Source organism: Mesocricetus auratus, unplaced genomic scaffold (genome assembly GCF_017639785.1).
Source record: "Mesocricetus auratus isolate SY011 unplaced genomic scaffold, BCM_Maur_2.0 Super-Scaffold_100006, whole genome shotgun sequence".
In the NCBI taxonomy this organism is placed as follows: Eukaryota; Metazoa; Chordata; class Mammalia; order Rodentia; family Cricetidae; genus Mesocricetus; species Mesocricetus auratus.
Genome location: NW_024429190.1, coordinates 63,207,061 through 63,232,527, shown reverse-complemented (window position 1 = coordinate 63,232,527; position 25,467 = coordinate 63,207,061). Strand labels below are relative to the sequence as shown.

Sequence of the window (25,467 nt, the reverse complement as noted above, 5' to 3'; positions counted from 1 at the left end):
GTCAACTTTAGAGAAGGTCCTATGTGGCACTGGGAAGAAGGTATATTCTTTTTTGTTTGAATGGAATGTTCTATAGTTGTCTTTTAAACCCATTTGGGTCATAACTTCTGTTAGTTCCTTTGTTTCTTTGTTGAGTTTCTGTCTGGTGGTCCTGTCTTGTGGTGAGACTGGGACATTGAAGTCTCCCTCTGTAACTCTGTGAGGTCTTATGTGTGATTTGAGTTTTAGTAATGTTTCTTTTACGAACTTAGGTGCCTTTGTATTTGGGGCATAGATATTCAGAATTGAGTCTTCTTCCTGATGGATTTTTCCTGTGATGAATATGAAATGTCCTTCTTCATCTCTTTGATTGATTTTAGTTTGGAGTCTAATTAATTTGATACTAGGATAGCTACACCAGCTTGTTTCTTGGGTCCATTTGATTGCAAAATCTTATGCCAATTCTTTACTCTGAGGTAATATCTGTCTTTAAAGTTGAGGTGTATTTCTTGTATGCAGCAGAAGGATGGATTCTCTCTTCATATCCATTCTGTTAGCTTGTGTGTTTTTTATAGGCAAGTTAAAACTATTAATATTGAAGGATATTAAGGACCATTGAGTGCTAATTCTTATTTGTTTTTGATTTGTTGATGTTGGTGGTATTGTGTGTTGATTTATCCGACTTTTCTTTTGGCTTTTCATAAAATGGGGTTATCTATTGCTTGCGTTTTTGTGAGTGTAGTTAACTTCCTTAGGTTGGAGTTTTCCTTCCAGTACTTTATGTAGGGCTGGATTAGTAGATATGTATTGTTTGAATTTGGGTTTGTCATGGAATACCTTGTTTTCTCAATCTGTAGTGATTGAAAGCTTTGCTGGGTATAGTAGTCTAGGCTGGCATCTGTCATCTCTTAGTGTTTGTGGGATATCTATCCAGGACCTTCTGACTTTTAGAGTTTCCATGGGAAAGTCAGGTATAATTCTGATAGGTTTGCCTTTATATGTTACTTCTCCTTTTTCCTTTGCTGCTCTTAATATTCTTTTTTAATTCTGTATGTTTGGTGTTTTCATTATTATGTGGTGAGGGGACTTTTCTTTGTGGTTCACTCTATTTCGTGTTCTGTAGGCTTCTTGTACTTTCATTGGCATGTCTTTCTTTAGGTTGGAAAAGTTGTCTTCTATGATTTTTTGAATATTTTTTTGCCCCTTTGAGGTGGGTTTCTCCTCTTCTATAACTCTTATTCTTAGGTTTGGCCTTTTCACATTGTCCCATATTTTCTGGATATTTTGTGTTATGGATTTGTTGGACTTGAGATTTTCTTTGGTTGATGAATCTGTTTTTCCTAGTGTATCTTCAACGCCTGGGATTTTCTCTTCCATCTCTTGTATTCTGTTGGTTATGCTTGCATCTGTGGTTTACTCATGTTTTCTCATTCTAGCATTCCCTCAGACTTTTTTTTTTCTCTATTTCAACTTTCAACCCTTGCACTGTTTGAATTGTTTCTTGCTATTTTTTGTTTTTCTTTTCTTAACATTTCTTTGAAGGATTTTTTCAGTTCCTCTTTTAGGGTCTCTATCATCTTCCTGAAGTTGTTTTTAAGGTTGTTCTCTTCTGATTCATCTGTGTTGGGATGTTCAGGTCTTGCTGGCGTAGAGTCCCTAGGCTCTGGTGGCATCATATTGGTTTTTTCCTTTGTTGATTGAATGTGTTCTCATATTTTTGTCTTCTCATCCCTTCTTCCAGTGGGTACAGGTGGGGTCTCTTCCTCTTATGGTGGGTGTGGGTCCAAGGTTCTCTTCAGGTGGGTGCTAGCAGGTCCAATACTCTGATGGGCCTCACAGTGGGTGCAGGCAGGTCTGAGACACTCCCTCTCCTGGTGTGTGTGGGTTGACTAGCACAGTGCTGTCAGTAGACTTTAGGCTGCTTTGTCCTCTGCGGGTTGACCTGCCTGCAGTCCTCAGGCCAGGAGATCCCAGAGTGGGCAAGCAGAAGCTGGGCCCAAGGCAGGGGCCCAAGCTCACCTCTGTTGTGAGTGGGGGTGGTAATAGTCCAGTGATCTCAGAAGACTGGTGTTTGCTTGATCTGCTGGGAGCGAGTTGGCCTGCCTGCAGTCCCCTGGTATGTTTCTTTACTATGTTTACACACCTTTGAATTTTTGTTTAACTTTTTGACAGTATTGCCGTCCAGTTCACCAAATGTTCGTAGAACGAAGAGAATACGTTTGAAACCTCTGGAATATTGGCGAGGGGAAAGGATAGATTATCAAGAAAGGCCATCAGGTAAGACTTCATTAGATGATACTGCCTTATAAATGAAGGAATTATTGCCCTAATTAATTTGATCATGTAACAGGCCCCATCCTACCCATTTGTATATTTATATACATTACCTCATTTAATCATTACCTCTCACATACAAACATCTAAAATAGTGTTTTAATTTAGATTTCTCTCATTATTTTAGAGATGCTGATTTTTTTCTGCTTTTTTGTAACTAGCTATTTGACTGTGTACTTTGTAGATACTGTCACTTAACTATCTGAGGTTTCTGACTATGTAAAGCAAATCATTTTTAACTTTTATTTTAATTATATGTATGTGGGTCGCTGTGAGGATATGCACAAAGGCAAAGAATCATTGTATCCCCCTGTAAATGGAGTGACCAGATGGTTGTGAGTCACACATCATGTGTGCTGGGAATTGAATTCTGGCCCTTTATAAGAGCAGTACAAACTGGTGAACTGTCCTTTCACCCTAAAATATGATAAAATTAATATCAGATAAAGATGATGACTTTCTCATTCTTAGCATCTGTTCTCTTTATAGAGAGTTAACAAGGAACTAAGTGTTAAAAGTTATTTCCCTATTTAAGTGGATGTGGCTATTTTAAAGGACACTTAAATGTGACTTATTGCTTGCAGTTCATTCCTAGTTTCTATAGCATTCTTTTTTGTTTTTAACCCTTTATTGACAACTGCTGATGTCAAGTGAATAACAGGTTAGTGAGTCTTGTTCAGTGTTTGTAGATTTAGAGTGTTAGAGATACAATGGAAATTGGTTAGTATTTGTGTCACTTTAACAGCTGTAGCATGTAGTAACAGCATTTCCCTGGTACTTTGAAAAGTAATATATATTTAATGTTGTGTTTTTAATTTTTGGAGTTCCCAGGATTGTTATTTTTACCTTTTTGTTCAATTTTAGGAAGAATTGTGATTGGTATAGTATCCCCAGCTGTAGTATCACCCAAAAAAAAGGCTAAAGGAAACCTGGGCAAAGTCACCAAAAAACCTGACAAGAAATGGATCTGTCCTGACAACCATGAAAGTATGACCCTGTTCTAATGTAACTTAGATTTCATTTCTCTTTTAAAACTTCATACATAGTATTCTCATCAGTAAAAATCACTTTATAATGTTGTTCTCCAATTTAGAATATAAAACAAGTTTGTCATAAAAACAACTGTATAGTGTGGTATAAAATATTTCCTTATGAATACATTCCCTAGTGATATGACCTTCCCTTTTCCATGCTCAAAATATGATTACAGTAGGCATTTAATGAGCTTTTTCAGAACTGTGTCATGATTGCAGCTCTGAGGGAATATGCAAATCATCACTTAGTCTTTTGTTGAAATGAAAAGTTTATATGCTCACAGAGGCATTGGCTTTACATTAAATCATAAGTCTTAGAATTTGAAATTTTATTAGCAGGCTAACATATCAGAAAGAAATTGCTAAATCTTTGTCAGTTTTCTTTGCAACTTGTATTCAATTATATTTTGAGCTGGGTTTTTTTTAATAATGGAGACAAATTAATTAAATAATTTTGTTTCAATGGTATTTGTTTTACAGAGGATAGGTTAGTGGTGAATCTGGATATACCCCTAGGAGATCCCTTTCAGGCAACATTAGCAATGGACCCAGAAACAAGAGAGATTGTCCCTATGGGTAAGCTTGGGAATGATACTGAAAATAATTTAACAGTAACTATTGAATGATTATGTATATGTGCTCTCTCTTTCTCCTCCCTTCCTTTTCTTCCTTTCTCCCTTTACCTCTTCCCTCCTTCTTTCCCCTCCTCGTCTCTCAGCACTAAAATCTATTCCAGTAAACAGCCTCTGTGATAATAATTATGGATGAACATTTATTTCAAATACAGTATCATGTGTTTGTGTTCTGAATTCTGGAGTTTAAGTGGTACTATTACCTACCATGTATGTTATCTCCTCCAGCAGGCCTAGGCTTGGAAGATATGCAAGGAACTTTCTTTGGGAAATTATGGAAAGTTAACTGACATGCCCCAGAATATACTCCATTTGGGCAAGGACACACTATCTTTTGAATCTTTGGACACTAGAGTGGTATCTGGGACATGAAACCTTTGTGAAGATGACTGTTAATAGCATCAGTCAGCCATATAAATATCAGCTTCAATGTTAGGAGCCTAGAAGCCTCATGCTATATGACATAGACATTAAACATATAGTTCCTGGGAGCAATACAAAATTCTAGGGAATAAACTCTAGTGGTATGGGCTCTAGGGAATACTTGGGTGGTTACCAACTGTGTTAGGGTTTCTGTTGCTATGAAGCGATACCATGTCCATGGCAACTATTATAAAGGAAAACATTTAATTGAAGTGGTGTCTTAGTTTCAGAGGTTTAGTCAATCATCATCATGATGGGGAGCATGACAGTGTGCAGGCAGACATGGTACTAGAGAAGGAGCTGCTACATGTTGATATGCAGACAACAGGAAGTAGACTGTCTCACTGGGCATGGTTTGAGCAAATATGAGACTGTAAAGCCTCAGTAACACACTTCTTTCAACAAGACCACACCTACTCCAACAAGACTACACCTCCTAATAGTGCCACTCTCTTTGGGGGGTCATGTTCTTTCAAACCACCACACCAACCAAGCAGTATTTATATGTAGGAAGTATTTAAATATCTTAGTAACTGTTAGGACTTCGTCTTAGTCACTGTCTTATTACTATGAAGAGAAATCATAACTGGGGCAACTCTAATAAAAGAAAGCACTTAGCTGGGGGATTGCTCACAGTACTTTATCATTATGGCAGGAAGCATGGCAGCAAGCATTGCAGGCATGATGCTAGAGCTAGTTGAGCTACGTCCTAATCTGCAGGCAGAGAGACTCTGGGCTTGGCATTAGCTTTTGAAACCTCAAAGTTCATCCCTAGTGACATATTTCCTCCAACAAAATCATACCTCTTCATCTTTTCAAATAGTGCCATTCTCTGGTGACTAAACATTCCAATATATGAGCTTATGGGGGGCATTCTTATTCAAACTATCACAGAATATCAGAAATAACAACTATTGCTCAAAGTCAAACAGATTGGTCAAACCAGAAGCCACTAATGGTATTCCCACTTAATTTTGTCTGTGAACTAGTTTACATTTACCATCTTTAGATAAACTCTTAACAGAGTCATTCTGTATTGACATGCTTATAAAGCAGTAGAGGTTAAAGCACAGAAGGTATTGTTTAGGGTAAAAACATAACTTGGGCCCTTCCAGGCTAGAAAAATTATGTTTTCAACTTTTATGTTTCAGTAATCTATGCATTTTATTTATTGTACTGTATATGCGACTGTTAACATTCTCAAATACTTAGTGATATAGACCCAGAAGCTATGATTAATGAATACATTAAGAGGTTTGGAAAGGTTTATTGATGTAAAGGAAACCTGAAATGAGAAAGTGATTATTAAACTATAGCTTATATTCTGCTTCTTGTAGTCTTTACTTAATTTAATAAAAGATTTTGTTTAAACATCATCAAATGAACAGAAAACAATTTATTGTCATTGTGATGACACATTTTTATTTTGGACCATGTTACGCTCTGTAAAGACATGGAACCCTTTTTTGTGCCTCGCCTAATATTATTTTCCATTTTCTCTTCCATAGAAGCAAAAACCATTCCATTATTGTTAGGCTTAGATAAATAACATAATACTTAGCTTGAGCCAGTTATTCCCTCCCTTTTTTTTTTTACTTTTTGATTTCCTTTTATATTCTAACCACAGTTCTCCCTCCCACCCTTCCTACCCCCTTCAACTTCTCCCATCTCCCCTCATTTCCCCCCAGACCACCCCAGTCATCATCTCCTCATGGGTAAAGGCTTCTATGGGGAATCAACATAGTCTGGCACAATAAGTTAGGTTAAGGCCAGGCCCGTCTCCCATGCATTAAGACTGAGCATGGCATCCCACCATAGGGAGTGGGATCCAATAAGCTAGCTCATGTACTGGGATTATATCATGGCATTCCACCCTAAGGAATAGACTCCAATAAGTTAGTTCATGTACTAGGTTTGTATTGTGGTCCTGCTGCCAAGGGTCCCTCAACTAGTCTAAGCTTAACACCTGTCTCCCACATTTGGAGGGTCTAGTTCAGTCTCGTGGAGTCTCCACAGTTGTAGGTCTAGAGTTCATGAGTTTCCATGAGCTTTGTACAGCTGTCTCTGTAGATTTATATTAACTCTTTGATGGTCACAGAAACTGTTTGAACATAGGCGTTGGCTCATTTTTACAGAAAGGAAATTGAAGCTTAAGAGAGAGCTTAAGTAGTCCAAAGCCAGGTAGTTTATGAGCCAGGCAGAATGGAACTTTTGCTATTCCAGCTCTAGAGTCTTAGTCATGTCTAATAATACTGTGTAATAATACTTCCTGTGTGTATGCATGCTCTAAATGGCTCTTAGAAAAATGCTTATATCACTGAACACTACTATTGCAGTAGGGTTTCCCATCTGTAGCCCAGCTGTCTCAGTTTGTGACCCTCCTTAGTTCCCTAAGTGCTGAGATGACTGGCACAGGCTGGGGAACATGTTTAACTTGTGATTGCCTTATATTTGTATTATTGTTTTCCCCCTAGATCTTATAAGACCACGAGACACATACCAGTTTTTTGTGGAGCAACATGGTTTGAAAGTTTTTAAAACATTGGATACAGCAGTTTTTTCTACTGGAAAATTGATTTTAGGACCCCATGAAGAAAAAGGAAAGCAGCATGTTGGCCAAGATGTATTGGTGAGTATATTTCTCCCTCTATTTCTGTTTTTCTAGAAGTACAACTGATTCTTTTTCTCTGATGATACATTTGAATTCTATTTACTTGGTAGTGACATCTTATTGCTATACTACATAAAGAAATATTTTCCTTTATTAAATCTGTTGTGGGTGACCAGTCAGTAATTATTTAAAAATACCTGTGCTGTGCATAGCACAACCTTGAGGTTCAGTGGTTTATGGTGTGACTGTTTCTTAAGAGAATCTTAGAATACAGATTTGCAAATAAAATAGAATTTTAGAGCTGGAGGTGATTATAGAGATTACATCATATGAACTTCTGTAATCATGTGGTTGAGGATCAGAAGAATTTAATGACAACTAGTTAAGAGTGCCTTGCAGACAAAGGGCTAGCTGCTTCAATCAGGCTATTGTACTTAACAGGGTTAGAAGTTACAATGAGATTTATGATGAGTTAGTTTGTCTCTTTTTCTTCCTCTCTCTCCCGTCTTCCCTCTCTCCTTCTTTCTTCTCCATTTGTCTCAGTATCTGCTGTATACATATGTCTGCTGTGCATGTTCATGAGTGGTGATAACTCTTATCTCTGGTTCATCATTCCTGTTGACAAGTGTGTTATCCAGAAAACATGTAACCTTTGAAGAAGCATGTACAACATTTTTCTTATTTTTAGTAAAGTTTACTGGTAAGGTGGTACTTAATTTTCATGATATTGAATGAACAAAATTAGAACAAAAATGAATTCATATTAGTTTTCTATTATTGGCCTAACAAAGTACCACATACTAGTGGCTTAAAGCAGTGACCTTCAGTTATCTTACTTTGCCTAGTTATACATCTGTGTAGTTTTGTTCAGAGTATCACAGGTCTGTAATTAAGATGTTGACAGGTTTGCTTCCTTTCCTAAGGATGAATCTGTCTATTTCCTCTCAGTTTTATTGATATTGTTGGGAGAATTCAGTTCCCATTTGGCTATAGAACTGACATTCTCATTTTTCTCAGGAGGTTGGCAGCTTTTACAAATAGTCTGTTCCTTGTCTTGTGGCTCCTTCTTACCACCAGCAAGAGGACAAAAATCTTATGCTTAAAATTACTTTTCTGCTTCATTTTTCTACTACCCTACCCCACCTTGCTCTGTGTGTGTGTGTGTGGGGGGTATATTTGTGTGGGGATTGGTGGCTGGTACGGGGGAGTTATCTTTATATGTGTTTAGATGGAATTCAGTTGAAATTAAGGATTACTTCCCTTCCCAAGGTTCTTTTGCCACATAGGATGTATTTATAGGTTCTGCAGATTAGGATACAGACATCCATGAGGAGTCATTATTTTGCCTGTTGCATTTCATTTAAGAATTTCTGTAGTATATTTGTTGTGTTCAATTTAAAATGAGATTTTTATTTTTAATTTCACAGGTTTTTTATGTTAACTTTGGTGAGCTTTTATGTACCTTACATGAAACGCCATATATGATAACTACTGGTGATTCATTCTATGTTCCTTCAGGTAAGAACAAATAAAGCAATTTGATTCATATTGTTGCAATGTCTGTATAGTTGATAATGAATGTGGGAGCTACAGTGGTCAAAATGAACTACCATGTTATTGATGCCTAAACAGCTTGGTACATATTTTTCTTTCATTTTATCATTAATAAGTATATATTAGTGTTTTGATGTATGAAATTCAAACAGATGTTTTTTGCTAAATAATAAAAACATTAAGTAAAAGTTAATGTTAAAGTAAAAGTAAAACTTCCCAGCTATAAGGGAAGTTATTTCCTATGGCATTATATGGCCCTTTTTAGTTGATTGATTTAACTATACAGACTAGTGTACTATTGAAAGATTACAAGTCATCTGTAGTAGGTATTTTAGTTTATTTGCTTGCTTATTCCTTCATTCAGTAAATATGAGTAGCAGTGTACTGTAGTGCCAAGTATTGCTCTTTAAGTTTGGGATAAAGAAATGGAAATGAGAGAAAATTCTTAGGTTTACAAAACTCACATTGTGGTGAAGGCAACAGCAGCTATATTTATATACATTTGTCTTACGGTGCTGGACTTGAACTGAGGTCCTTTTCTTATTATTAGGCAAGTACTCGGTGAGTGTATCCCCATCCCTAGCTCTGTAGTTACTTTGCGCTAACACTGCTGTGGAAATGCTTTTAATTCTGTTAGATATTATGAATACCAGTTTCTAATATAAAGTCACAGTAATAATATTTAATGCACATAAACCTGGCATATGTGACACTATCCATCTGACACTCTGTTAGATTACTTAATAGATTAAAAGCAGCATTTGCCTTTAAAAATTATTTTATATAACATTGCACCTTTTATTCTATGTATGTATGCATGTATGTATGTATGTATGTATGTATGTATGCATGCATGCATGCATGCATGCATGCGTCTAGTTTATAGGGACCTACAGTGTTTCTAAAGATCATTTATAGATTGGTTTCAGAATGGTTTTCTCTTCTTGCACATTTCTAATTAGCCTTTATTAGAGCATGATGGGAAATTTGTGTTCTTTCAGATCTTCTGAATGAGTAGGTGGTGATTAACTTTTGTGTCTTTGATTCATGCAATTAAAATTAAATAAGTTACTTTAAGTTATACAAATTGTTTCTGTTTTATATTATATGCTGTATGTGGCAAATGGTGAAGAAATATACAAAAAGAAATTATTCTTGTGGAAACAAATATATCTTTCTGTTACATGAAATAATTATATTTTCTTGTTACTTTACTTTTAGGTAATCATTACAACATTAAAAACCTCTTGAATGTGGAAAGTTGTCTTCTTTTTACTCAAATAAAGAGATGAAATAAGTGTATCTGTATAAAATAAGTTGTTTATTGTAAATATTTGTAACTATGATTATTTTAAAATAAAACTTATTTAGTTTTGAGTAAACTTGAATTAGATAATCATTTCACACTCTTGGTTAAACATTTCATAATCTTGCATGAATTCATGTACTACCTTTAGAATTGTTGGTTTTTTTTTAATAATGAAGAAAACAAATCACTGTTCCACAATATAAAACACATCTGCTATAAAAGAGCTGATTAATATGTCTACTCATATTAATATGTCTATAATAGTTGGTTCCAAATATAAAATTTAAATCACTGGTCATTAAATAATCTAGTAGAAATCTGTGGTAAATGTGCTGAATTAATTTATATGGGCTACTGTAACAAAGTGATTTAAAACAATGAAAATTGGTGTTATGTATTTTTTTCCTCAGTTATTTATTTGAAGCTTGAAGTGTGAAGTCAAAGTGTCATCAGGGTGATGCTTACTTCTGTAGAAGGGAGTCATTTCTTTCTACTATCTAATTTGGTTCCTATCTTTGGCTTTCTTTGTCTTGTACCTTAAACACTTCAGTCTTTACCTCTTATGAAATGTCTTAGTTACTATTCTATTGCTGTAATAAGACACAATGACCAATGCAATTTATATAAAAAGGTGTTTATTTGGGGCTTATAGTTTCATAGGGTTAGAGTCCATGACTATCTTACAGGGCAAGTTTATATCTAGATCCATAAGCATAAGGCAGAGAGAGCTAACTGAGAATGCCATATGCTTTTGAAACCCCCAAGCCAGCTTCTAGTAACACACCTCTTCCAACAAGTCCACACCTTATCTTCCCCAAACAGTTCCACCTGCCAGTAATCATGCAGATTATGTCTACATTTTGCCTGTGGTTCAGTAAATACTGATTGATTGCATGAGGCAGTTGGTAATAGCCCAGTATCCCTTCATGGTGATAAACACATACCTCATCAGCATGAGGTTAGGAATTGTCTAGGTCTAGATTGTTCCTTTAATGGTTATTTGCTTATAAGTTTGGTTTTTTTCTTTTGCAATCCTGAAATAGCATTTGCTTATGTATCCATCATGTGGAAGTAGAAGATGAGAAGTGGAAGTCTGAGGAATAAGTGCATTGAAAGTAAGAACCTATTGCTTAAGACTTTCCACATTTCAGATACAAGACTTGGAGGAATCAAGCTGAAACTGATGTAGAAGCCTTGCCTGAAGACTAGCTCTCATAGTACCAAGAGGAGCCATGCAAGTTGCCAAGGGAGAAATGTAGTCAATAGTCCTATCTAGCTGTAAAACCACAACTAGCATGGCATGGTACTTCAGTAGTGGCACTTGTATTCTGAGGATTCCCAACACCTAGTTAATTGGACTTAAGGACTGCTCAGTAGGAGAAATTCATGAATGAAACAGACGTAGCCCATTGTCAAGGACCCGAGAGGGGAAACTACTACTGCCACTTTTCCTAGTTCAGAATACTTTCTGTGCTCTAAATACTTACTCACAGATTAATGTAGTCTTCATCCTTCATCAAAGAAATTTCTTTTTGTAGCAAGTGAAGGCTATTATGGAAATCCACTATTGGAATGCAGAAAACTACTGACTGTGTAATGCTTGACCCAAATTAATAGGTATGTAATACAATCCGTACATCATGGTACATTAAGGGAGAGAGAGAAAATACTGTAGTAGCCTGTTGCTTGAATTTTCCTGTCCAATCTGCCTGTAACCACTTCCCAAATAATTGACTCAGAGAATTAATATAAATTATAAATGCTAGGCCACTGGCTCAGTCTTATTACTAACTAGCTCTTACATTTTAACTTAACCCATATTCCTTATTTACGCTCTACCATGTGGTGGAACCTTTATTAGCATGGCACATTCATCTCCTGCTCCCTCTGCATCTGGCTGTGAACTCCTCTAACTCCGCCCTTCCTCATCCCATCATTCTCATTTTGGCTTTCCTGCCTAATTGTATTCTGTTCAGCTATTGGCCAGTGAGCTTGTTTATTAAACCAACCACAGCAACATACATTCATATAGAACAAAGGAATATTACACAGCAGAAGCCAGTGGCTCATGATAGATGCTTGCTTTGAGATAGTGCCTTCCATATATAGAAGCTTCCATGTGTAGGGAAGCTGCATCCATGAAATTTTGACATTATGGTTGCTTCTATAGGCATGTCCCACCATACCTGCTTTTATGTAGTGCTAGGGAAATGTTCTGCATAAAATCATCTGAGAGGAGGTGTGGTTTGTAAAAGGTATGGCCCCATAGGCACATGTGTTTGAATGCTTGGGCCATAGGGAGTAGCATTATTAGGTGTGGTCTTTTTGGAGTGGATGTGACCTTGTTGAAGGATGTATGTCACTTGTGGTGGTGGGCTTGGAGGTCTCCTGTTCAAGCCATGTCCCTGTTCTCAGACCACTTGCCTTTGGGTCAGGATGTAAGAACTCTTCGACTCCTTCTCCACCACTATGCCTGCATGCATGCTGCCTTGCTTTCTGCCATGACAACCATGGACTAAACCTCTGGACTGTAAGCCAGACACCCCAATTAGATATTTTCCATTGTAAGAGTTTTCTCAGTCATGGTGTCTTTTCATAGCAATAGAAACCTTAACTAAGACAGGAAGGAACCTCAATTAAGAAAATGCCTTCATAAGATGGGGCTGTAGGTGAACCTGTAGAACATTTTCTTAATCAGTGATTGATGGGGGAGGGAACACAGTCCATTGTAGGTGGTGGTATCCCTGGGCTTGTGGTCCTAGGTTCTATAAGAGTGGAACAAGCCAGTAAATATCCATGGCTTCTGTATCAGCTCCTGCCTCCAGGTTCTTGCCTTCACTGCTTTTGATGACGAAGTGTTATGTGGAACTGTGAGCAAAATAAAACCTCTCCTGCCCATGCTACTTTTGGTCATGGTGTTTCATCACAGCAATAGAAGCCCTAATTAGACAAGTTGGTACCAGCATAGTGGGGTATTGCTTGACCATGTGTTTGGAAGGATTGTGGAAAGACTTTGGAACTTTGCACAGTGGTCTGGAGCCACCTGGATCCTAGAAGACAAGCTGTGTGTGCTGCAGAGGGCAGAGCTGGAGAACTGGCCCAAGCTGCTTGGAGAAGCCCAGAAGATTGTTAGTGAATACCAGATAATTGGACATTGATTTATTCGTACGATTGGAGTTTGGTCTTGCTTGGTTAAGATTGTGACTGTGCCCTGTTATCCTTGTGAAGAAAGTATTTAACTTATTTTTTTATTTAAATGAAGATTTAATTTTTGAACTTTTAAGAGAGATTTTGGGATTTTTGAAGAGATTGGGTATTCTAAAGAGACTAAATTTTTAATGTTTGAATTTGTATTGACTAAAATTTTATAAGTTATTTATATATTTAATGTGAGTTCTTGAGAATGAATGAGAAAGGGAAAGTGATGTGTTTGTGTGTCAAATTGGCAAATGCTGGCTAGTTTTATGTCAACTTGACATAAGCAAAAATTACCTGAGATGAGGAAACCTCAATGAAGAATATTGAGCCTATCCATCATTTACTTAATTGTGATTAATGGAGGGTGGGGTGGGGGCACCACCCACTGTGAGTGGGGTCACCCCGAGGGTTCTATAAGAAAGCAGGTTGAGCAAGCCAGTGGGCAGCACTCCTTCATGACCTCTACACCAGCTCCTTCCTCCAGCTTACTGCCCCACATATGATTCTGCTCTCACTGCTTTTGATGATGAACTGTTACATGAAACTATGAGCAAATTAAACCCTTTCCTCCCCAGGTTGCTTTTGACCATGATATTTCATCCCAGCAATAGCCACCCTAACTAAGACAGGACTGAAGCCGGTTTCATGCTTACTAGTTAAGCTCTGTACTAATTGAGCCACATCCCAGCCGTCTTTTGTTTAAAGAGAAGTCTTATTTTCCAGTTTTTTAAAGTCATTCTTAGTGGTTTGTAATAACACTTTACTGTATATACAATAATCAATAAGACTAGTGGAAATACTAGAGTGTAATAATGAAGCACTAGTTGTTAGTAGAGGCTAATGAGGGTAATGTTTTACAGAAGATTTAAAGCATATTTTTTTTCTTTTTAAGGAGATGACAGCTGATGCCTTAGGATTAGCTATCATGTGTGAAGTACACACAAGCTATCTGCTTCATGACTATTGAACTTAATTGGACCGTGTAAATGATAGGAAAATTGAAAATAGGACCTCATGAAGAAGTGTTTCAATGAAATGTTTTGAAGTTTGTCTTCTGTAAGCTTTCTGTTTAGACCTGCTTAGAAAACATCGGTCCATCTAGTTTGTCACTATAGAAGAATAACTCAAATAGCTTGTCGTGTTTGGAAGAATCACTAATTTCTCTGAGAGGCAGCACAGGTTATGCCAGTTGAGATTATCTATATCCCCTGTCCCCACTTAATTTAAGAAAGAAAAGAGATGAAAACGTTACACCAACTGAAACTAGGAATTTTAGAGGAAGATCACATACTTGGGGATATACGTATGTGAAGATTTATATCTTCAAATATTTTTCTGGGCCTTGGAGAACTAGTGTATGAATTTGGAGGACAACTTAGATAAAGAGAAAAAATATTTCCCATGAGTCTTAGGATTTCTATTGCTGTGAAGAGATCATGACCACAGCAACTCTTATAAAGCAAAGCATTTAATGGTCACTTGCTGGCAGACATGGTGCTGGAGCTGAGAGTCCTGCATCTTGATTGGCAGGCAACAGAAAGACTGAGGTACTGGGCATGGCTTGAACATATATGAGACTTGAAAGCCTGCCTCCACAGTGACACACTTCCTCCAATAAGGCCATACCTACTCCAACAAAGCCATACCTCCTAACACTTATCACGCTCTCTGAGCTTCTGGGGCCCAATCACATTCAGACTATCACACTATGTAATGAGCACACACATACATATAGTCACACACCAGTTATTTTGAGATAGTGTCTTCCTATATAACCAAGTCTGGTCTTCCTTCTTCAACTTCTTGAGGCATTTTAGGCACATGCCACCATATATAGCACAAGAACATCTTAGGTGTTTTTAAAAATACAAGGTCCCCCACATGTAAATAAATATATGTTTCCTGTGCAAGAAATGAAAAAATATATATAAAGAGAGTGTATATATGTGTATATAATATATACATATGTATACATACACAGAATATGTATGTGATACCTGTCACTGGTACATAGAATTATACATAAGATTTTGCTATTGTTGTGGCTATTAAAAAGAAATTGTTATAATTAGAAGGGAAATAGTGAAGAAATCGTGTTTAGACAGAGCTGGTGAACTATGCTCAGGAAAGGCTAGGATGTGCTTGTGGGATAGCTAGCCTAGCCAGGAAAATGTCCCTAGTTTAATCCTTAGCACCACATAAAACCAAACATGGTGGCACACATTTGTAATGGAATTGCTGGAGCACTGCAGTGGTGGAGGCAGGAGAATTAGAAGTTTAAGGTCATTCTTGGTACATAGCGAGTTCTAGGGCACACCTACCTTCTGTGATGCCCTGGAAAAAAAGTTTCAAACCCTTAATGGGACATTCCATATGCCCTAAAATCACACCACTTGTTTCTGCCTCTGCTTACTCCTTTTAAGCCACACTGGCTTATTGTTGGGGAATATTATTTTAAGGCGTGTGACTTTTGTTTGTGCTGCATTTGTTTAACTCTGTGAAGCTGTGTTACTATGCCTGTCTAAAACACCTGACGTCTAAGAAAGCTGAACAACCGGTAGTGAGGCAGGAACACGGATAGGTAGGACTGGCATGCAGACAGTATAAATAGGAGAAACAGAGAAGAAGGAGCAGCAAGAGAACAAATAGAGGAGGTCCTCAGAGGCCAGCCACCTAGACAACCACGGAGCAAGGAAGATACAAAAGTAAGAAAAGGTGAAAGCCCAGAGGCAAAAGATAGTTGGGTTAAGTTAAGAAAGCTGGTTAGCAACAGGTCAAGCTAAGGCCGGGCATTCATATTTAAGAGTAAGCCTCCGTGTGTGATTTATTGGGGTGGTGGGCCCCTCACAAAGCCAAAAGAGTAAAAACCATTTCTAACAGCTTGTTTTCATGTCCAAAACTCTGAGGCGTACTGCTCAGCTTCCAGCATCTTCTCAGTAGTCACCCATGTAATGTCTTCACTCTAAGAAGGCAAGTTAGCTTGAATGAACCTGGTTCTCCACCCTCCTTCTTATCGTCAGGCATACTGAAGTCTGCCAGGAATTCTGGGTCTTAGGTTAACTATTTGGAGGAACTGAGGCTGTTCACGTTCTTCCTAGAACAAGATATTCTGTAATACTTGAGTTCCACCATCCAAAAGATTGCCAGGGCTTAAAATTCAGAGCCAAGCACGTTCAAGGTCCTCCAGCTGCAGTGCGCTGTCACTGTGAAGCCTGCTGTGGGCATGTTAGCCTCAAGGGGCTGGCTGTTCGCACTGCCTGTCTGCCTGGCTTTTGTTCTTGTCTGACTGTTTCACCAAACTCATGCTAGAAATGAGCCTGTGGCCGGGCGGTGGTGGCGCACGCCTTTAATCCCAGCACTCGGGAGGCAGAGGCAGGCGGATCTCTGTGAGTTCGAGGCTGGGCTGGACCGATAGCCTCCAAAACAATACAGAGAAACCCTGTCTCGAAAAACCAAAAAAAAAAAAAAAAAAAAAAAAAAAAGAGCCTGTGCATCCACCCTCCTTCGAGTCTTTGCTTAGTGCCACTTTTTACACGAGAGCTTCCGTGACTCATCTTTGAAACTGACGGATTTCCTCACCACATTCAAGAACACTTTTCCTGCTTTATTCCCACAACACTAAGCAGTTTCTAATTTCTGCTTCATTCATGTTGTTTGTGGTTGTATTTTCTCGCTCGAAAGTGCTTCATGAATACAAAGATTTTTACACTTCTCTTTCACTGTCTTCTTAGGATTTATTTCTATTCTGTGATACAATGCCACAAACAAACAACATGAGGAAAAAAGGGGTATTTTACCTTACACTTCCAGGGAACAGTCTATCACCAAGGGAAGTGAAAGCAGAAACTCAAGCAAGGCAAGGACCTCGTGAGACAAGAACTGAAGCAGGAGCCATTGAGGAGTGTGGCTTACCAGATTGTCACCTCCTGGGTTGTCCCCACACTTTTCTTTCATCTTCTCTTTCCTTTTCTTTTTCTTTTTTCTTTCCTTTCCTTTTCCCTCCCTGCCTCCTTCCTTCCCGTCCCTCTCTCCCCTCCCACCCCTTCCTTCCTTCCTTCCTTCCTTCCTTCCTTCCTTCCTTCCTTCCTTCCTTCCTTCCTTCCTTTTAAATTGAAATTAGAAATAAACTTGTTTTACATGTCAATCCAGTTCCCTCTGCCTCTCATCGTCCCCTGCCCCCACGGATGCCCCCTCCCATCCCCTTTCTGCTCCCCAGGGAGGGTGAGGCCTTCCATGGGGGATCTTCAAAGTCTGTCATATCCTTTGGAGCAGGGCCTAGGCCCTCCCCCATGTGTCTAGGCTGAGAGAGTATCCCTCCATGTGGAATGGGCTCCCAAAGTCCATTAGTATACGAAGGATAAATACTGATCCACTGCCAGAGGCCCCATAGATTGCCCAGAGCTTTTAACTGACACTCACATCAGGGGTCTGGGACAGTCCTATGTTGGTTTCCCAGCTATCAGTCTGAGGTCCATGAACTCCCTCTTGTTTAGGTCAGCTGTTTCAGTGGTTTTCTCCAGCCTGGTCTTGACCCCTTTGCTCATCACTCCTCCCTCTCTGCAACTGAATTCAGCTCAGTGTTTAGCTGTGAGTGTCTGCTGCTTCCATCAGATACTGGATGACTCAATTTTCCTGCTCCCTCATGTCTTCCTCTCCCCCCTCTTCTCCCCTTCTCTTTCTCATAACTCCCTCTCTCCTCCCCCCATGCTCCCAATTAGCTCAGGAGATCTTGTTCCTTTTCTCTTCTCCAGAGGACCATGTATGTCTCTTTTAGGGTCCTCCTGTTTCCTAGCTTCTCTGGAGGTGTGGATTGTAAGTAGGTAATCCATTGCTTTATGTATAATATCCATATATGAGTGAGTACATACCATGTTTGTCTTTTTGTGAGTGGGTTACTTCACTCAGGATGGTTCCTCTAGTGCCATCCATTTGCCTGCAAATTTCATGAGTCCATTGTGTTTTTCTGCTGAGTAGTACTCCATTGTGTAAATGTACCACATTTTCTCTATCCACTCTTCAGTTGAGGGGCATCTAGGTTGCTTCCAGGTTCTGGATATTACAACTAATGCTGCTATAAATATAGTTGAACAGATATCCTTGTTGTATGAATGCACGATTTTTGGGTATATGCCTAAAGGTGTAATTGGTAGATCTTGTGGTAGACTGATTCCCATTTTTCTGAGGAATCTCCATACTGATTTCCAGAGTGACTGTATGAGTTGGCACTCCCACCAGCAGTGGAGGAGTGTTCCCTTTTCTCCACATCCTCTCCAGCATAAACTGCCATTGGTGTTTTTGATTTTAGCTGTTCCAACAGGAGCAAAATGGTATCTCAGAGTTGTTTTGATTTGCATTTCCCTGATGGTTAAGGATGTTGAGCACTTTCTCAAATGTCTTTCAGCCACTTTAGATTCCTCTATTGAGAATTCTCTATTTAGTTCTATACCCCACTTTTGAATTCGATTATTTGGTGTTTTGGAGACTTGCTTCTTGAGTTCTTTGTAAATGTTGGAGATCAGCCCTCTGTCAGATGTGGGGTTAGTGAATATCTTTTCCCATTCTGTGGGCTGCTGTTTTGTTTTGTTGACTGTGTCCTTTACCTCACAGAAGCATCTCAGTTTCAGGAGGTCCCATTTATTAATTGTCGATCTCAGTGTCTGTGCTACTGGTGTTATGTTCAGGAAACAGTCTCTTGTACCACTTTGTTCAAGGGTACCACCCACTTTCTTTTCTAAGAGGTTCAGTGTGACTGAATGGATTGATATTGAGGTCTTTGATCCATTTGGACTTAAGTTTTGTGCATGGAGATAGATATGGATCTATCTGCAGTCTTCTACATGCCAGCATCCAGGTTTGCCAGCACCATTTGTTGAAGATGCTTTCTTTTTTTCCATTGTATAATTTTAGTTTCTTTGTAAAACAAAATCAAGTGTTTGTAGGTGTGTGGGTTAATATAAGGGTTTTCAATGTGATTCTATTGGTCTACCTGTCTACTTTTGCACTAAAACCCAGCTGTTCTCAGTACTATAGCTCTATAATAGAGCTTGAAGTCAGGCATGGTGATGCCTCTAGATGTTTCTTTATTGTATACACTTGTTTTGGCTATCCTGGGTCTTTTGTTTTTCCATATAACATAGAGTATTGTTCTTTCAAGGTCTGTGAAGAATTATGCTGAGATTTTGATGGGATTGCATTGAATCTGTAGATTGCTTTTGGCAAGATTGCCATTTTTACTATGTTGATCCTACCAATCCAAGACCATGGGAGATCTTTCCATTTTCTGGTATCTTCTTTAATTTCTTTCTTTAAAGACTCAAAGCTCTTTTTAAACAGCTGTTTCCCTTGTGTGGCTAGTGTTACCCCAAGATACTTTATGTTGTTTGTGGCTGTTGTAAAGGGTGATATTTCTCTGATTTCCTTCTCAACCCATTTATCGTCTGTATGTACTAGGGCTATTTTTTTTTTGCATTAAATCTTGTATCCTGCCACTTTGCTGAAGGTGTTTATCAGCTGTAGGAGTTCCCTGGTAGAGTTTTAGAGTCACTTAAGTAAAATGTCATATTATCTGTACATAGTGAAAGTTTGACTTCTTCTTTTTCAATTTGTATCCCATTGATCTCCTTTTGTTTGTCTTATTGATCTAGCTAGAACTTCAAGTACAATATTGAAGAGATATAGAGTGAACAGCCTTGTGTTATTCCTGATTTTAGAGGAGTCGCGTTGAGTTTCTCTCCATTTAGTTTGATGTTAGCTGTTGGTTTGCTGTATATTGCTTTTTCTATGTTTAGGTATGTTCCTGTTATCCCTGATCTCTTCAAGACCTTTATCATGAAGGAGTATTCAATTTTGTCAAAGGTTTTTTCAGCATCTAGTGAGATGAACACGATTTTTCCTTTCTGTTTGTTTATAGAGTGGATTATATTAATAGATTTTCATGTGTTGAACCATCCCTGCATCCCTGGGACCAAGCCTACTTGATCATGGTGTATGATTTTTTTGATGTGTTCTTGGATTCGATTTGCCAAGTATTTTATTGAGTATTTTTGCATCAATGTTCATGAGTGATATTGGTTCTCTTTCTTACTTGTGTCTTTATTTAACTTGGGTACTAAACAAAGAAACAAAGGAACTAACAGAAGTTATTACCCAATTGGTTTTAACAGACATCTATAGAACATTCCATCCAAACACAAAAGAATACACCTTTTCAGTGCCACATGGAACCTTCTCTGAAATTGACCACATACTCAGCAACATAGCAAACTTTAACTAGGTAAAAAAATTGGAATAACCCCCTGTATCTTATCAGACCACCATACTTTAAAGTTAGAATTCAACAACACAATTTGCAGAAACCTTACAAACTCATGGAAATTGAGCAATGCACAATTGTACCATTCCTGGGTCAAGGAAGAAATATAAAAAGAAATTAAAGACTTCCTTGTATTTAATGAGAATGAAGACATAACCTACCCAAACTTACGGGACACTTTGAAAGCAGTGCTAAGAGGAAAGTTCATAGCACTAGGTGTCCACATGAAGAAACTGTAAAACAGACACACTATAGAATTAGTGGCACCACTGAAAGCTCTAGATCAAAAAGAAGCAAACTCACCCCAGAGGAGTAGATGCCAGGAAATAATCATATTGGGGGCTGAAATCAATAAAGTCCAAACAAAGAAAACAATACAATTAATAAATGCAACAAAGAGTTGGTTCTTTGAGAAAATCATGAAGGTTGATTTTTCTCTACCATCCAACCTAACCAAAAGGCAGAAAGAGAACATGCAAATTAACAGAATCAGCAATGAAAAGGGGGATATAACAAAGGACACTGAGGAAAGCCCTAGAATCATCAGGTCATGCTTTGAAAACCTGTACTCCACAAAATTTGAAAATTTAAAGGAAATGGACAATTTTCTTGATAGATATCACTTACCAAAATTAAGTCAAGAGCAGATAAGCAATTTACATAGACCTACATCCCCTAATGAAATAGAAGCAATCATCAAAAGACTCCCAACCAAACCAAACCAAACCAAACCAACCAAACAAACAAAAAACAGGGCCAGATGAGTTCAATGTAAAATTGTACCAGAAATTCAAAGAGCAGCTAATAGCAATACCCCCCAAATTGTCCCACACAACAGAAGTAGTAGCTTCATTGCCAAACTCTTTTTATGAGGCTACAATTACCTTTCTTTTTCCTTTCTTTTCTTCCTTCCTTCCTCCTTTCTTCCTTCCTTTGTTTCTTCTTCTTTTTCTTTTTCTTTTTTTTTTTTTGATACAGGGTTTCTCTCTGTAACCCTGACTGTCCTGAAACTCTCTGTGTAGACCAGGGTGTCTTTGAACTCACAGAGATCCACCTTCCTCTGCATACTGAGTGCTGGGATTAAAGGTGTGTGCCAAGCTCAGCCCATTTTCTTTTAATTTAATTAACACTTTTTAAATTTATTTTACATACTGGCGATGGTTTCCCGTCCCTCCTGTCCTGTTCCCCCCTGACTCCCATCTCATCCATTCCTCCCCTGTCTCCATTCAGAAAGGTCAGCCATCTTCTTATGGCTCCCAGAAGTCCTGGCCTATGGGTAGCACCACCCAAAGTAAGCTGGTCTTTTCCCATATCAATCAGTTATTAAAATATGCTACAGTTTTGCCTACAAGCCAATCTTATACATACATTTTATCAATTGAGAGTCCTTCTCAAATGATCATAGCTTGTGTCAAGTTGGCATAAAACTAGGCAGCACGACTACAGAGACAATAGTCAGCATAAATATGATTTTAATGTACATTTGTTGAATGTATTGAGTTGAACTGAGTACTGGTTCTCCTTGCTATGGTTTGAGTTCACCTATCTATCCTAAAGTTTGTGTTAGAAGCTTAATCCCCAGCCATGAGAGGTGAATCCTAATGGCCTAATAGCCAGTATTTAGGTCAGGAGGGCTTCCCCTCAGAGGTGAATGAATGCTGCTGTAAAAGAGTTTGTGGTGAGTATACCCCTTTGCTTTCACACCTGTGTGGATCCCGCCATCCTGTGATATAACAAATAGACATTCACCATATGTCGACCCCTGATTTGGGATCTTCTAGCCTCCAGATTTTGTGTTCCCTCTGGATTACTCAACCTGCCATATTCTATGCTGAGACAGAAAAAACCACTAAGACACTCTGGTAATTTGTTTCCTGAATTTCTTCCTTTTTTGGCCTGTCCTTCCACACTGCTCCCCTGGGCTCTTTTCCATCCTGCAGTTGTGAACTTAGACTTTCACACCCTGTCTAGTCACAGATTCCCGAGTACTGCAGTTTTAAAGCTGTCTGCCTTCTTCAGGACACTCACTTTTGGGTCATCAACCTTTATTCTGTCCTGTCTCTGTCATTCCTTCTGTCCCGAGTCTTATATCCAGGCCACTCTTGGCAGCGTTGTCTTGCTGCATCTGTCATGTAATCTGTCTGTTAAGCAAGTTGTCACTCAAAACAAATGTTAGCATATTGAATGATCCTATTTACATTGCAAATATTCCAACTGGATTAAGGCCATTCAGCATATGTATTTTTGGAAAGTTTCCCTTTTTTCTTCTCCAAGAAGAGTGTGAGGCAAAGATAGTGGGAGGATAAATGAACATTTGTCATAGTAATTATATGGTAAACCCAGGGAACTCCACACTCACCATGTTTCTGTTTTTAAAGAGCTGACAGGAATTCCTTTTAGATTACTTAGCCCATTGCTTTAATTTATGGAGACGAGCAAATAAATGCTGTGCTACAAATAGCTAGTTCTAGGTCACAGTCCATCATGCAGCTGATAGAATGCAAGAGAAGTGACAGCATGCCAAATTTGAGCGGAGGCATCAAGTCCTTGAATACTTTTCAGGCTAATTCCAAGTGAAAGCCTTGTCTTAGTTAGGGTTTCTGTTGCTGTGAAAAGACATCCTGACCGCAGCAACTTTTATGAAAGAAAACATTTAGTTGAGGCAGTTTACAGTTCAGAGGTTTAGCCCATTATCATCATGGCTGGAAACATACTGGATTCAGGCAGTCATGGTGCTGGAGAAAGGGCTGAGAGTCCTACAGCTTGATCTGCAGGCAACAGGGAGTAAACTGTCTACTGAGTGTAGCTTGAGCAAAGGAGACCTCAAAGTGAACCTCCACAGTGACACATATTAAGGTTTGTGACACTCTCTTTGGGGGCCATTTTCATTCAAACCACCACAAACCTTAATATGGAAACTTGCATGAGAAAAAGTCCAGCTAATCCACTGAATGAGAAAGCACACAGAGCACAGCAAAACTGTCTCAGCAGAGGCCAGGCTAGCCCAGCTAACTTCAAACCTAACAAACAGCCACTGGTTGTATATTATGTGAATCCACTGAACACCAGAAGAGTCACCTGCCTAAGGCCACCTCAAGGTAATGGCCTGTAGAATTATTATTTGAGTCAGTTTTGAAATTGGTTCTTATACATCTGACATACAACTAACCACTTATTAATACAGCAATTAACTCAGGCTGAATAGGAAGTCTTTAGAGTGAACTCATTTATTCTGCCATGTCTGAGCACAGCTGGGCATTGTTTAAGGATGGCTGTTTTTGTAGTCCATTGTTTACTCTCTTAGGTTTCATAAAAAATGATAGACTTGCTTTAACTGTGAGTTCCATTTTTTTGTTTTTAAAATGGTAGTCCTTTTTGGAACTGTACAAAAACATAGGAGCATTTGTTTTAAATGCCCTATGCAAATAAGGTTATAATTTAAGGCTGTGATGGAAATTAAAATTCATGAAGAATTAAAGAATTGCATTTTTCTTGATCTAAGCACTAATACTCCTAACCAATGCATAGGACTGCCAATGGGCTTTCTTTCAGGCTTCTTGTTTGAAGTGAGGGAAATAAAGCAAATGGCCAATTGGGCAAATACAAGACAGGTTAATCAAAGAACAATGTTAAGAACAGAACCACAATGTGTTGTCTTCAAGTTAAATGACCTAAAATTGTGCTGATTGAATTCTTTAAGGGTGTCACTGTTTGTATAAAAACGGAACAGTACACTGGCTTAAAAATAGAATTCCAAAGAATTCTGCAGCTTTCAGTCTTTGTAAACTCAGCTGTTTCACACAACATCCTCACATGTAAACAAATGTATTGGAAACAGTCTCTTGTTTTAGAAGGTTGTGGAAACTCAACATTTGGGTATCTGGCATTAAAAACAAAATGCAGTCAACTATTTTTTTGTTTTAATTTAAATTAGAAACAGCTTGCTTCACATGTCAATCCCAGCTTTCTCTCCCTCCCCTCCTACTTCAACCCCAACCAACCCTCAACTCCCACTCAACGCCCACTCCGCTCCCCAGGGAGGATGAGGCCCTCCAAGGTGGATCTCCAAAGTCTGTCATATCATCAGGGCAGGGCCTAGTCCCTCCCCCATGAATCCAGGCTGAGAGAGCATCCCTTCATGTGAAATGGCCTCCCAAAGTCCAATCCTATGCCAGGTATAAATACTGATCTACTATTCGAGGCCCCATAGATTGGTGAGGCCTCCTTACTGACACTCAGATTTAGAGGGTCTGGATCAATCCCATGCTGGCCTCTCAGCCATCAGTTTGAGGTCCATGAGCTCCCCCTTGTTCAGGTCAGCTGTTTCTTTGGAATTCACCAGCCTGCTTGACCCCTTTGCTCATCACTCCTTCCTCTCTGCAACTGAGTTCCAGGAGTTCAGCTCATTGTTTAGCTGTGGGTGTCAGCTTCTGCTTCCATCAGCCACTGGATGGAGACTCTAGCATGACATATAAGGTGGTTGTCAATCTCATTTTCCCATTCTGTGGGCTGCCTTCTTGCCTTGTTGACTGTGTCCTTTGCCTTACAGAAGCTTCTCAGTTTCAGGAGGTCCCATGTATTAATTGTTAACCTCACTTTCTGTGCTAATGGTGTACAGCAAGTGGTCTCCTGTACCAATTTAGTCAAAGGAACGTCCCACTTTTTCTTCTAAGAGGTTCAGTGTGACTGGATTGATGTTGAGGTCTTTGATCCATTGGAACTTAACTTTTGTGCATAGCGATAGACATGGAACTATCTGCAGTCTTCTACATGCCAGGCCAGAGGATCCCAGAGTGGTCAAGCAGAAGTGGGGCTTGAGACAGGGGCTGCGGCTCACCTCTGCGCTGAGTTGGGGCGAGAGTAGACCAGCAATCCCAGAAGGCATGCTGTTGCTTGGTCCACAGGGGTGAGTTGACCTGCCTCCATCTATTATTTGTAAGTATTAGTTTTACAAAGACATGCAAATATTGCAAATTGATATCTCACATATATTCTAGCATTTATAGAGAAGAGCTGTGTAACACATTGCAGTGTGGGAATTAAACCACAAGGTGGCAGAAGAGTATATTTAATCTCAAAGC

The 25,467-nt window shown here is 38.8% G+C and overlaps 1 protein-coding gene across 2 annotated transcripts in view; it reads left to right on the top strand.

Moving 5' to 3' along the window:
* Window positions 1-10,260, top strand: part of Cenpc (centromere protein C) — a 60,066-nt gene extending 49,806 nt beyond the window's left edge. For both annotated transcript variants that reach the window (XM_040747287.1, XM_040747286.1), the window contains 6 exons: window positions 2,152-2,256; window positions 3,178-3,300; window positions 3,828-3,923; window positions 6,877-7,031; window positions 8,441-8,531; window positions 9,789-10,260. In XM_040747287.1, the coding sequence (XP_040603221.1) occupies window positions 2,152-2,256; window positions 3,178-3,300; window positions 3,828-3,923; window positions 6,877-7,031; window positions 8,441-8,531; window positions 9,789-9,859 (641 nt within the window). In that variant the 3' untranslated portion in view covers window positions 9,860-10,260. The remainder of the gene's footprint in view (window positions 1-2,151; window positions 2,257-3,177; window positions 3,301-3,827; window positions 3,924-6,876; window positions 7,032-8,440; window positions 8,532-9,788) is intronic.
* The last annotated feature ends 15,207 nt before the right edge of the window (window positions 10,261-25,467 follow it).